This window comes from Rhinatrema bivittatum, chromosome 10 (assembly GCF_901001135.1).
Source record: "Rhinatrema bivittatum chromosome 10, aRhiBiv1.1, whole genome shotgun sequence".
Classification (NCBI taxonomy): Eukaryota; Metazoa; Chordata; class Amphibia; order Gymnophiona; family Rhinatrematidae; genus Rhinatrema; species Rhinatrema bivittatum.
Genome location: NC_042624.1, coordinates 43,536,894 through 43,549,726, shown reverse-complemented (window position 1 = coordinate 43,549,726; position 12,833 = coordinate 43,536,894). Strand labels below are relative to the sequence as shown.

Genomic DNA, 12,833 nt, shown 5'->3' with positions numbered 1-12,833 from the left:
ATGAACATCCTCACAAAAACTGCTGGCTCTCAACCGAGCCATCTGGCATATTACAATGATTGCTGCAGAAAACCTTGTTGCGGTATTGAACAATCCATTCACTGACTGAAGAAGATGGTGTTCATACTCTTCTGCTTCCAGAAGATCATACCAATAGCCTTCCTGCTTCCCAATGAGAGATTGTGCCAGTGGCTTCAATTTGTCAATGCAGTCATTTAAGTATTATACCATGAACAACTGGTCCTGTAATGGTGGGCTGTAATGCAAGCACTGAGCATCAAGCTCAGGAAGACCTAATTCCCAAAACTGTCCAACAACCTAGTGTGCTTACTTGAAGGGGTATTGGAGAAGATTCTAATCTTTTGATCTTGCTTTAGTGCTAATTCTATTACTACTAATTGATGTGGTAGTTGAACTATTCCAAACCATGGAGCCTGTTATATTCTGTATGTAAAATCCAGTTTCCTAGCTACTGGGGGACAGATGACACTCTCCCTCACATTCTTGTTTGTAAATCCCACAGAATTAAATCAATCTGGATTACTTCAAGCTCAGAAGATGCAGAATCCAAAGTATCCTGAAGACCTCAGCACAGAGATCTTTGTCCATATCGATGTTGACTCCTATCGCCTTGTCTAGCTTGTCCAGAAATTTTGATTATGAGAGGTCTTCAGGTGGAGATGAATGCTCCAGAAGATCAGGCAAGAAGTGCAAGGTAATTCCCTTAGACCCTTCCTCAGAACCAAGAGGTGAAGGGACAATAACACATGACCCCAATAACAATGAAGGCGATCAGGATAGGGACCTCAGTCATCTGAGGGGAATACTCAGAGTTCTGTGCTCCCTCCCCAGACTGGCTAGACTCTTCTGCAGAGAGGGATGATGGAGGGCTAGATCCTAGTACCTCTGATGGGAACTCCTGATATAGGAAGGTGAGAAGGACTCCCCCCTTGACATTCTGGAATGGAGAGTTTGAAGGGTACCCTCCTTGTAATTTGCTGCCAATGAGACAAAAAAAAGTCTTCACAAATTCAGCTACTCGTCCACAGACTGTTGTGTTCTCTGACCTGGAAGTGGAGAAGCATCCTCCTCTGATGCCAATATAGGGTCACCCTTCTACAAAGCATCTACTGGACTCCAGAAGGGGACACCCTCCTGGTTTAAGTGCATGGTGGTTCCATAGAGCCCAGAAACATAATGAAACATATCAGATCTGGAGTCTCCAAGTAAAGTTCATAATCATGGAGGGGAAATGGAGATACTTTACTTCATGTTGATGTCCGTAAGTGTAATGATTCATCTCCAGAGCCCCCCCAAAGTTTGTTCTTGCATCAAATGCACGGATAGGGACCAGTGTGCCAAGTGCACCAGGGCATGGAGCGCTGATGGCTATGAAGCCAAGGCTGTGTGCATCAACTGAGATAATGGAGTGCACTAACAGCACCAAGGGTCCAAGGCCTTGGTGTGATGCCTGCTTCACTACCAACAAGCTTCGGAGGCACCAACAACACTGCTGGCTCCAATGCATTTCATTTCTTCTTCATTTGCACCAATGAGCCCCACAAGGCATTCGTCAAGAGGCTCAGTGATCCCCTGTTCTCGATACCTTTGTGTCTTGCTCAACCCCTTAACTACGGAAGATCTGGGAACTGGCACTGCAGTTGGAGGGAGCTTTGCTCAACTCTGCACAGACACAGCCTGATGAGGCTCCGCTCCAAGGAGGAGGAATAAACTTTTCACCATCCTGCGAAGTTCCTCCTTCTTCCAGTCCCTGTTCCTCTGGGACTTCAGTGATATCTGATCACAGTCATAGCAATTGGCTGAGTTATGGGCAGGTTCCAAGCATTTGAAATAAATATCATGGCCATTGGTGATGGACATCTTGTGGCCACACACACAATTCTTGAAGCCACTGGAAGTGGACTACCTGGGGACGGACGTGATCTTTTTTCTGGTAGCACTCGAGTGCTGTTGAGGGGCTGCGAAGGAAGTGAGGCAATGAAGTAAGTTGGAAGGGAAAAAAGAAAGAAAAAAATGAGAGTAAAAGAATGAGTGAGTGAATGTATATATCCATGTGGAAGCTTGGCTTAAAAAAAAAAAAGAAAAAATTTCAAGGGGCTCACCAAGTAGCATGCATGTGGGAAGTCCCACACATGCACACTCAGTAGTTTAAAAAAAAAAAAAAAAAAGGACTTTCCTAAGCTAGAGAGATGGGTCTGTTTGTCAATGGAGTAAAACATTTACTACAACTACAACCATTTAAATAAAACTCCTAGCTTTTACTGAAATACTAAGACAGCATGAAGTTTTCATATCAGTAGTGTTATCTGTTGTCCAAATACATAGATACAATAGCAAGTGTTAGTAAGGGTGTGAGCAGGGGTTTGGGGTGCTCGGTATAACTCTTAGCAAGAACTTACAGTCTCAAACATGGAACCAACTTTTGAATTGAGGAACAATAAAAAGAAACACTCATTTCTGTGATCAGGGCGCTCTTTTTTTTTTCCAGATAAGACAACTAATATTTTAAGACACAGTGAGCACCTGAACAGAGACGATGCACAAATAAACCACATCTGTCTAGGTAACAGAGCAGAAAACAGAAACCGCCTATCACAAAGGGGTCATGAATGCAATCTTTCATGTCAAGAAGTGATGAATGTCATTTGTCAAACCACATGTAGGCAGCATAGATAAAAATTGTAAAAATGGCTAACAGAACATTCAGTGAATGCACAAAAGTTTGTACTATTTTTCTAATCAGGAGTAGGTCAATCCAAGGTTAAGTGTTACCAATTTCAATTGCAGTGCATTAAAAGGAAAAAAAAAAATTATATTTTATATATATATATCTCCAAATACTGTGCTTCAATACAAGTGCAACCATATGTCCTGCAAATCTGAAGGAATCATGGTATGACTAAAATATGAGAGGTAAGAGCCAAAGGAAATCACAGCAAGTTTCCTACACATAAATAGGTCTCTGTACTGCATATTTCTGCTAGGAATCAATTGTTGAGCAAGAATGCAAATGCCTCTTTCACTTGTAATCTTTAAAACTGGCAATAAAGAGTTCAGACTATTTCTCTTGTCTGTATGACAAATTGGGAATGTGTTGACACTTCCGTGCTATCCCAAGCCCGTGGATATTAATACCCTGCACTGAAACAGCTTTGACTTATTTTTGCGGAGGATCACCTATGAAGAGTTGTTTGTGCTAAGCGCAGGGAAACAGAAGAGTCCAGCAAACGTCTGGAAGGGTATTTTTCCAGCTCTATGGAAGTCAGCCCAAGTTTCTGGAGACTCGTGTTGCTGCTCTGCTTACAAGGCCATTTCGATTACACTTCCCCTCCTTCATGAAGTGGTCCCACCAGTTTTTCAACATTTCCCCTATACAGATAGCCTTTATTAGGGAGCGCTCCACCTCTGGGCTTTTGGAGCTCATTTCAACTTCTGTGGTTTTCTCTGTCCAACGCACAGGTCAAAGTTCATTCAGCCTTATTTGCCCACATTTGATAGCCTATAAGCTCGTAGATAGCACGCAAAAATGGAAGTGGATGTAGAAGTGCCTTCATTAATTTGCTTAATCATAAATCTCAACAGAAACTGGGTGAAGGAGTGTTGAACTTTGGAGATGGGACTGCAATAGACTTCAGGTAATCTACTCTGTATGCTCACAGAGCACACAGCTACACCTTGGATTCTTCAAAGATTTGCTCTCCTAACATTTAACGAGACTTTTTAGCTAAACAACTCAAAATATACCACTGTTCATCTTCAAAAGTTAGAAATGGCCAATAGCTAGAGAAATTCAGCCTGTGGCATATTTTCCTCATACTGAAAAAAAAGCTCTGCAGATCAGCTTGGGGGACAGTCATCTGTATCTAACTGAAATGTACTCCGGCGCATATGTTCTTTGCACAATAAAAAGCTACAGAAAATAACTTCAAATTTTACAATGTTTTCTTCTTTTGATAGCGCACATCTTTTCAAGTTATATGCCTTCTAGCAACATTTCAGACACACTGATATTTGGAGCTGGCCGTGTTAACATCTCCTTCTGGAGGAGAAGAATTCACGTGAGCCGCTGTAACACCTGCAGTATTCCCCATTGGCTTTCAGAGTTCAAACACTAAGCTTGTTCTGTGCTCTGCATGTTGCTGCTATCTATATCTAGTACCACATCCAGCAAGACATGCGGCCAGATTCTCGCATTCCTCACGTGCACCACGCCATTTAAAATCAGGCCCATGGAACACTGACAAAAGGAAAGCAAAAAACAGGCAACCTGCTTGTAAAGGCCAATAGCAATAAAAGATCATCCATTTCAACATATGGAAACTAAGAAAAGCTAGGGAGTCTAGCCTCGTCCCAGTGCAGGTGGTTTTGTATTCTTACAGCCTGGACATGTGGACAAGCTCTGCCCACTAGGAATTCTAGTCCTTCAGCGTTACATACGTGTGGGTTTGTTTCTTTCTTCATACAATATGGACCACATAAATAGAAGGATGAAAAGGCCAAGCACTCAGAATTGATCGCACTAAGAAATATTTGGCATTCTACTGAGGCTGTTATGTTTTGTTACCTCAATATTACTTTTTTTAAACACGACTGAAAAAATAAAATAACCCAATCTTCCAAAACGGCACTTAAGTGTGATGAGTTTTGACCCTCGACATAAGCCTGACATTGGGAATGACACACTGTACCCATGAGCTGAACACACATTACCCAAGAGATATGTGGTAATAAGCCTCAAGGATGAGAAATTACATTTTCTAAAAGTCTCACACGTGACAAAAAAAAAAAAAAAAAGAGAAGATGTCACTGTGGGGGAGCTTAATTGATAGATATTTTCCATTTATATAAGTTCAGGGTTTGCAGGAATCACCCCTAGAATTGCAAGGACTTCCTCACTAGCAAAATCAATTCCACAAGTCTACAGGCAATTTATGTATCCGGTTGTAAAACTGGAATGTAAGACCAGCTGATTTGTTTTAAACCGTCTTTAGCACCACTGTTGCAATTTGTGTGCAGAAATTCGGGCTGCAAGTAAAGGACAGATCACAATTGAAAATAAGCAGAATACCCATCCACTGACAAAAGCTTTGACTCTGTTCTCTTTATTTTAATGCATGAGGATGGTAATTATAGCACATAAAAATGTAACCAAAACTGCTGAAATCCTTAAACCATCACAGAAGGAGGCTTTACTTTATAAATAACTAGCGGAACCCGGCCACGCGTTGCAGTGGCAGAGTCAGGTTCTGTACCCTCCCTCCCCCTTCCCCATTTACCTCAGTCACTCACCCCCCCTTCCCTCCCCTGTCCCCACTCCAACTCTCTCCCCTCATTCTCCCTCCCCTGACACTCACCTCCCCCCTCATTCTCCATGCTGTGGCAGAGCCTGGTTAAGTTGAAAAGACAGAACAGAGACTGGGGATGTCTGTAATATGTTTAACTTTGCAGTGCTTGTGGGTATACAATATTTTGGGGTGTTCCATTGGTAGTGCAGATATACAGATTTTCAGGTTTGCCGACTTAGCACTCTCTATTTAGTTAAGTGTTTTGTGGAGGGCTAATTTGGTGCCTTTCCGAGATCAGGGACGGTTTGTGTTCGTGTGTGCCCTCCGTCTTTCCACCCCAAAAGAACCTCAGCATAAACGTTGTGTTTAAATACGTACCCCACACCCTTCTGGTCCCGTCCCGTCCCCCGTCCCCCACCGAATACAGTAGCCCACCCTCCCGCCCCCCGCGTGAGCTGCAGAATGACCGAAACATCCCCTCCCCCCCCCCTGAACACACGCACAAGAAAATAACTACGGCCCCCCACTGTGCACCCCCCCGGATACCTGTGCAAACTGTCAGTTGGTGGAGCGGGTGTTCGGTTCGGCATCGAAGTCTTGGGTTCGGCCAGTCGGCAGTTAGCAATGAAAATGGCTCCGACGGCCCTTTGAGCTCACTATGTCACTGGGGAGGAGTAATGGGAGCGCCAAGTTCCCTAACATAGTAAGGGCAAAGGTCCGCTGGCTGCCAGTCCTGAAAATGGCGTCGACGGGCCCTCACCCTTACTATGTCACATGGGGTACTGACGCCATTGTTGTCTCCGAGTGGCATAGTAAGGGAAAGGGCCGTCGGCGCCATTTTGATTGCTGGCAGCCGACGGCCCTAGTGTACGGGATGTATCCCAGACTGTTGTTGGCCTCCCGCTGGAGCAGCACGGACCTGTTTCCGATTTTGTGTGTGTTTGGAGGGGGTGGGCAGTAAGTAGAACAGGCATGTGCGTGGGGGGGGTGTGAAGAGGGTGTTTTTGTGTGAGTTCAGAGGGTGTGGGAATTGTGTGGCCCCCCCGGTGTAGCAGCCTGGAATTTAGTGCGTTTTGGGAGGGTGTGTGAAGTAAGTCCAATTGGCATGTGTGTGGGGGGGGGGGGTGTGAGGAGTGTGGATTTGTGTGTTCTGAGGGTGTGTGAATTAAATACATTTGTCATGTGTGGGGGGGGGGTGAGTTTTTGTGAAAGGTATAAGAGGTTGCGCTTGCGCTGACGTCCACCAGATGTCACTGTTTGTGGAACCGATTTTTAAACCTTTTTTACCTGATACAGGTGTGACATATATGTAAAGTAAGTGTATAGGATCCTTCCCGTATGGGAACTGAAGGTTGTGTGCAAATTTGAACGCAATCGGTTAAGTGGTTGCCGAGATTCGCGATTTTGTACAAACTATTTAACATTTTTATTTATATAGATAAAGATGTTGCACCTCACTCAAACTGCTACAGATGTTTCAAGACTTAACATTTTAATCTTTGACAATGCTGGGAAATAAACAGTGTGCACCCTGGATATTTCTGGGATCTGCATTTAATCCTTCCTAGTGACATACAGCTCATCAAACTTCAGTATTCCTGCATCATGAGCTATGGTATAAAATTCACTTTTAGAGGGCAGGTGGTCCAGAGACTAAGAATCAATGGAGCTCCTGAAACTTGCCATTTCAAACTCTGCTCTTCGATAGTTACCCAGCTTCAGAGTCTCTCTCTCTCTGGCCAAGGACTGGGTACATCACCACCATCACCTTCTAGCCCCTTTAGACGTAGCCATGCAGATCAGGTATAAACACTGGTAGAGTCATCACCGGAGAGGAAGCTGCAGGTTTCTTAACTATTACAGCTTATAATATAGACTGGAATCTAGTCCGGATGAAAGGCATCATATGAAGCCTATTTCAAAGAGGCCTAACCAAGGATTCTTTAAAGAGACCGACCGGTGGTGCAGAGATAACTCTGCACACTGCCATGCATAGGGACCAGAGTTGGATTCTTGGCTCAAGTTCTCAGCTCCCACAGGGTCAACTGGGGATGCTGTAAAGGCAGCATTCCTAGCCCCTGGGGAGACAGACTCAAATTCATCATGCAATGGCATCACTTGGAGGGCGGATTTAGTGCCCATGACTTCCGGGTCGTGGGAAGAGCCTCAATTCATAACCCCCAGCCTAGGACGGTCGTTGCTATAACTGGGCTAAGTGAGTTGGGAAGGGATGGAAAATGGTGGAAAAACTCCCCAGGTATTTGCAAATGAAGGCTCATGGTGCTGAATCCCAGCCCTAGTCCCAAGTGAACTGAAAAAGTGTAAAGGATTAGGAGAAAACTGCCAGGCCAGAAAAAGCAGCTGATGAGAAAACTGGTACAGCAGAGTTGCCAAACTTCATATGGAAGGCAGCACTCAGTGATGAACCGATGTTAAAAAGCATGATGCTAAATTTAAAAAAAAAAAGGGAAATATTCAACATTTCTCTCCTTTTTGTGATCTCCAAATTAGGGATTTTCTAAACCTGCGGTGATGGTACAACTTAGAAAAACAACTTCTGTAACATCCCCAAGCAAATTAGCAAAATAGACACTAACAGTGGGATGTTTCAAAAGACGTACAATATATATATATATATATATATATATATATATGTGATGGGCAGGGCCGGTGCAAAGGTAATGGGCAGCCTAGGCAACCCTCGCGCTGTCGCCCCCCCCCCCCGTTTCGGTGCAGACTGTGCGCTTCACGGGGCCACAAGCAGCGAGTCTCTATTTCTCTTTGCCGTGAGCAGGATAGGCCCCGTTTACAGCACCATGCGGCTGCTCTTTGGCGCGCCCTAGGCGACCGCCGAAGTTCCCCTAATGGACACGCCGGCCCTGGTGATGGGGCCCCTAAAATAGGGGTCGGTCACTAGAAGGCACTTTGGATGAATGCTTGGGGAAAATACACTTGGTCTCTTTTCTGAGGGCTGAGTGATTTATCCTTTTCGTCAGAGACTGGTATTAATGCTGAAGGAAGGTGGCGATCACAGAGGGGGGGGGAAGAGGTGGTGTTGGAGCTTTGCCTGTCCAGCTTAATAAATACTACCCTTCCCTTTGGGCCAGGTCCAACTGTTCAACCATTTCTGCTATTGACCCCACAGAGAGACTGGTGCTTGGCTCGAAAACAGGCACGTTCTCATTGTATGTGCCCCAACAGGGGGATGTTATATATCTACACACACACACACACACACACACACACACACACAGATACATTCACACCTACAAACATACGTGTATTTAAAAAAAAAAAATCAATAGTTATCTACAAAAAAAAAAATTCAGACTTGAAAACAGGAAGTGAATTCAAAGCACAAACTATTTCTGAGAATTTGGACAAGGTCAACACTTAGCACATATTAAAAGTATAATCACATCCATAATTCCCTGAGATTGCAATGAAAGGCCAGATCAATTATGGATACACATGAGGGAAGCTCTATCTTTTTAAGTCTTCACTTCATCTGTCATCTTTTGTCCTGTGTCTGCCCACCTAAGTGATTAACTCTGCCCATCACTTCCCAGCAACTCATTCATGCCAGGAATTCGCCACACAACCTGAGAACACAGAGGCTGATGCATTAAAGTGTGCGCAGTCTGGCACGCGTTTTGGACGTACTAGACTAGTACCCAATGCAATGATTAGCAGGTCCAAAACACAAGCACAAAACAATGTGTAGCCAATAATGCCCATCACACGTAAATTCCATGTAAATGAAGCCACCAGCTATTACCCCCAAGGTGCCCAACGCACACTTTAACACCACAAATTTAACTCCAGGCCCAGAGGTGGCGTAAAGTCAATTCGCAGGTGAAGGGCTCATGAAAAATTTTTAAAAATACGGTCCTCTGTGTGTCCTTCTACTTAATATCATTGTGGCACTTAAATTAACTGCTTGCAGTGTTGAAAAATAAATGTATATTGGCTTAATTTAAAAAAAATAAATAAATTCTTATGGCCTCACAATTTAGATGCCCATAGCAAGGGGCGCTTAGCTATGTACATCTTTAGCAAAATAACAGACAGTGGCTTGAAGAAGCAGGATAAAAACAGATGTTCATATTGAGCGCCCATTGCAACTGTAGGTGCCAGATGCATTTGAGTGCTATGGATGCACAATTCTTCCCTAGCACAGCCTCATTTAAATATTGCACTGGGCACCCGGTGGGGGGAGAGATGTGGCTGCATGCACATTAGGAAAACGGCTGCTCAATATGAGCACCTCTTTTCAGTGCATGCCTTATTGCATCGACCCCAGTGTTTAGAGATGCCATGTCTCCAGGGATCCTGGGCACTAAGAGGTTAAAAGATTTGTTGTGATTCCACTGTAGGTTCATCAGCGCCTTCTGTGCAATTCTGCGGCCTGGATACATCCTGGACATCATAATTTCAGGTGTTACAACGAGCCCACATAACTTCTCATTAGGATCATCCACAGGCACCAGCACTGGCACAGAACATAAATACAGGGACAGTAACAAGGCTGTGCCCCTGTCCCAGCAGATTCTCTTTCCCTGCTTCGTCAACAGAAGGACCAGCAGCCAAGAAAGGGGCGAATACTAATGACATTTATTTATGACAGGCTTTACTATCAGAAAGTGTCCAAAGCTAGTACAACTAACGGGCAGATTCAGTAAAGTCCGCGGGAGAGCGGGCAAACACCCGCTCTCCCGTGCGCACGATTCTGTATTTAAATGAGGCCCGGCAGTAAAATCGGGCAAAAGGAGGCGCTAGGGACACTAGCGCGTCCCTAGCGCCTCCTTTTGGACCGGAGCGGCGGCTGTCAGCAGGTTTGACAGCCGACGCCCGTTCTCGAGCCCACTGACAGCCACGGGCTCGGAAACCGGACGCCGGCAAAACTGAGCATCTGGTTTTCGACCTGACAGCCGCTGGCCGACTTCAAATTTTTTCTTTTTTTTTTTAACTTTTGGAAAGTTTCGGGACCTCCGACTTAATATTACCATGATATTAAGTTGGAGGGTGCTCAGAAAAGCAGTTTTTACTGCTTTTCTGTGCACTTTCCCGGTGCCCGAAGAAATTAGCACCTACCTTTGGGTAGGCGCAAATTTCTGAAAGCAAAACGTGCGGCTTGGCTGCACATTTTGCTTTGTGAATCACGTGGGAATACCTAATAGGGCCATCAACATGCATTTGCATGTTGCAGGCGCCATTAGGTTCGGTGGATTGGACGCGCGTTTTCGGCCTCTTACTGAATAAGGGGTAAGGGAAAACGCGCGTCCAGTGGTGGGTTAACAGCTCCGTCGGAGCGCACTGTACTGTATCGGCCTGTAAGAGAGCCAGAGAAGAAGGTGTTGAGAGTCAGAAGAGAATCTGGGAGAACCCCAGAGGGTTGGGAAAAGTAGAAAGTGAGAGGAAGAGTAATGGGGCTGGAAGGGCATTGGGAGAGGAGGGGACAAACAGGAAGGTCAAGAGAGCCAGCCACTATTAAGTGCCCATATCACTAATAGGTTCTCTTTTCCGATGAGTCTACGACCCCACAAAATTCCTGAAATGTGGCTCCGGATACTTAGCTCACTGCTCGTCGGATTTATCCAACTTAGGAGTCACGTTGCTACAGTGTTAAACATTTGCATCTTCGCCTTACAAAGCATGCTACTAAAGAAAAGGAAACTTACTTTTCATAAACAAGTTCCTCATCAGTACAGAAATAGTGCGTATTCACTGTGCTTTTTGGTTTATTCCTTAGAGTTGCGAAGTATAATCGATCTGAAAAATACGTTAGAAAAACATGGCATGAGAAGGGCAAAATCCCAAAAGCATAAAATCATGATTTGCCTATAAATTCAAAATTCAATGACCGTGTTGTTAGTCCCATAATAGTAGAAAGTAAGACTTCTATAAAACGAGAATGAAAATACAATTATTGCAGACCCGGGGACTACAGAGCCCGATCTTCTGCTGGAGTTTCTCTGGAACCCTGTTAAAAGAAGCAGAAGATTTCAAAAGTGTTGCATGCTCGGCACCGGAGGAGGGGGAGGGGGGGTACCGTCCGGTTCACACTCGGATCACACACTTTAAACGTATTCTGGGAAGGCTGCACGGGGATCAAACACAGAAAAGTTTGGCGGTCAGACACCCCCCCCCCCCCCCCCCCAAGTCTCCGCCCCGCTCGTACTCACCTTTGATAAACTCTGAAGCGCCGATAAGTTCCGCGGCGTCTGCCATCTTAAAGGCGGACCGTAGCCCGACCGAGCACTTGTCCAGATTCATCGCCCTGCCGGGCTCCGGCCGCGAGGGGGGGGGGAGGGAGGAAGCAGCCGGAACGCTCAGCCGAGCCCAGAACACGAGGAACAAGGGCAGCAGGTTCCACCGGGACAATCAGCGCGCCCCGGCGGCGAGGCGCATGCCAGAGCGGCGCCGCTCCTCCAGTAGCAGCAGCAGCAGTCCCGGGCCGACCCCGCCGGCAACTCAAGGCCCGGACAACATTCCCCGTGCACCCGGCCCGCGGCTCACGGTCCGGGCACGCAGACTGCACCCCAGTCACTCTCCTCCATGATCGCAAACACAACTGAGCGCCGCCGCTCCGAGCAACATCTTCAGGAAACGTCACGTGGTTACCAGGCACCAATCAGGGTCGCTAGGAACCGTTGCTAAGGCTTTGTTTCGTCTGGCCCGTTACTGAGCTCTCCGGCCGGCCGGGCAAGGGTTGGGGCGGGGGCGGGAGGCGCAGGGTGCTCCCGCCCCTGTCATGGCCGGAAGGGTAGAGGTAGGGCCCGCCTGACACTAGGCCGGTGTCGGCCCGGAAAGAGAGAAACTTCTTGTGAATGGGAACGAGAGATCAGGCAGAGGCCGGGGCCAGCTCTCGTCAGTAAACGACCGTCGGGATACCGAGCAGGAGCGTTACGTTCCCCCCCTCCCCCCCGGGTCTTTGGGGGTTGGGGAGCAGCGCCGAGCTCCCTGCCCTCGGGCTAAGAAGTCAGGGGAGGCAGCGCTCTAGTTACCCTGCACCGGGGTTAGGATCCCCTCCCTCGGGGCCGGCGTTAGGTTAGGGACACTGAAGCTCAGAGCAGAAAGCAAGGAGCGGGCTCTTACGGTGCCCAGAGCCCTGAAGCTCCGCCTCGGTGACATCGCGCACAGCTTCGCCGAGAGGAGGGCAGGGCAAGTTACTGGTTCCGGGCAAGTGCCCTGCTTGCCTCTCACTCTCCCAAAACCAGCCCTGCACGCCACGCGGTGCAATGCGCTCCCCACCCCCTGGACCTTGGAGGAAGTGCGGCGTCCGGCCGTGCAGAACTCTGAGGGACCGAAAGGACTTTTGTCCAGGCTATGCCTATTGAAAAAAAAAAAAACCTTTAATGACTTGGACCCTAAATCTAAGATCGTAAATGAACAGAGACAGTGCAATCCTAATCCCTACCAAATCAAGGAATGTGACCGTGTGTCACTGATTTACGGCAGAAATAAAATAGAGAACGTTTAGGTTCAAAATCTAGGCTGAGATTTGTTCAGTTTCATGTGGAGCTT

General features: G+C 46.5%; 1 protein-coding gene across 5 annotated transcripts in view; it reads right to left on the bottom strand.

Annotated features, from left to right (window-relative positions):
- CDC14A (cell division cycle 14A) overlaps positions 1-12,460 on the bottom strand; it is a 284,062-nt gene extending 271,602 nt beyond the window's left edge. Inside the window, exons 1-2 of one of the 5 annotated variants that reach the window (XM_029617798.1) lie at positions 11,492-12,460; positions 10,988-11,078 (exon numbers count right to left, since the gene is read on the bottom strand). In XM_029617798.1, coding sequence (XP_029473658.1) covers positions 10,988-11,078; positions 11,492-11,582 — 182 coding nt within the window. In that variant the 5' untranslated portion in view covers positions 11,583-12,460. Of the gene's footprint in view, positions 1-10,987; positions 11,079-11,243; positions 11,350-11,491 lie in introns of those variants that run through there. The other 4 variants (XM_029617797.1, XM_029617800.1, XM_029617796.1 and 1 more) reach the window with 4 other exon arrangements.
- Between the last annotated feature and the right edge of the window lie 373 nt (positions 12,461-12,833).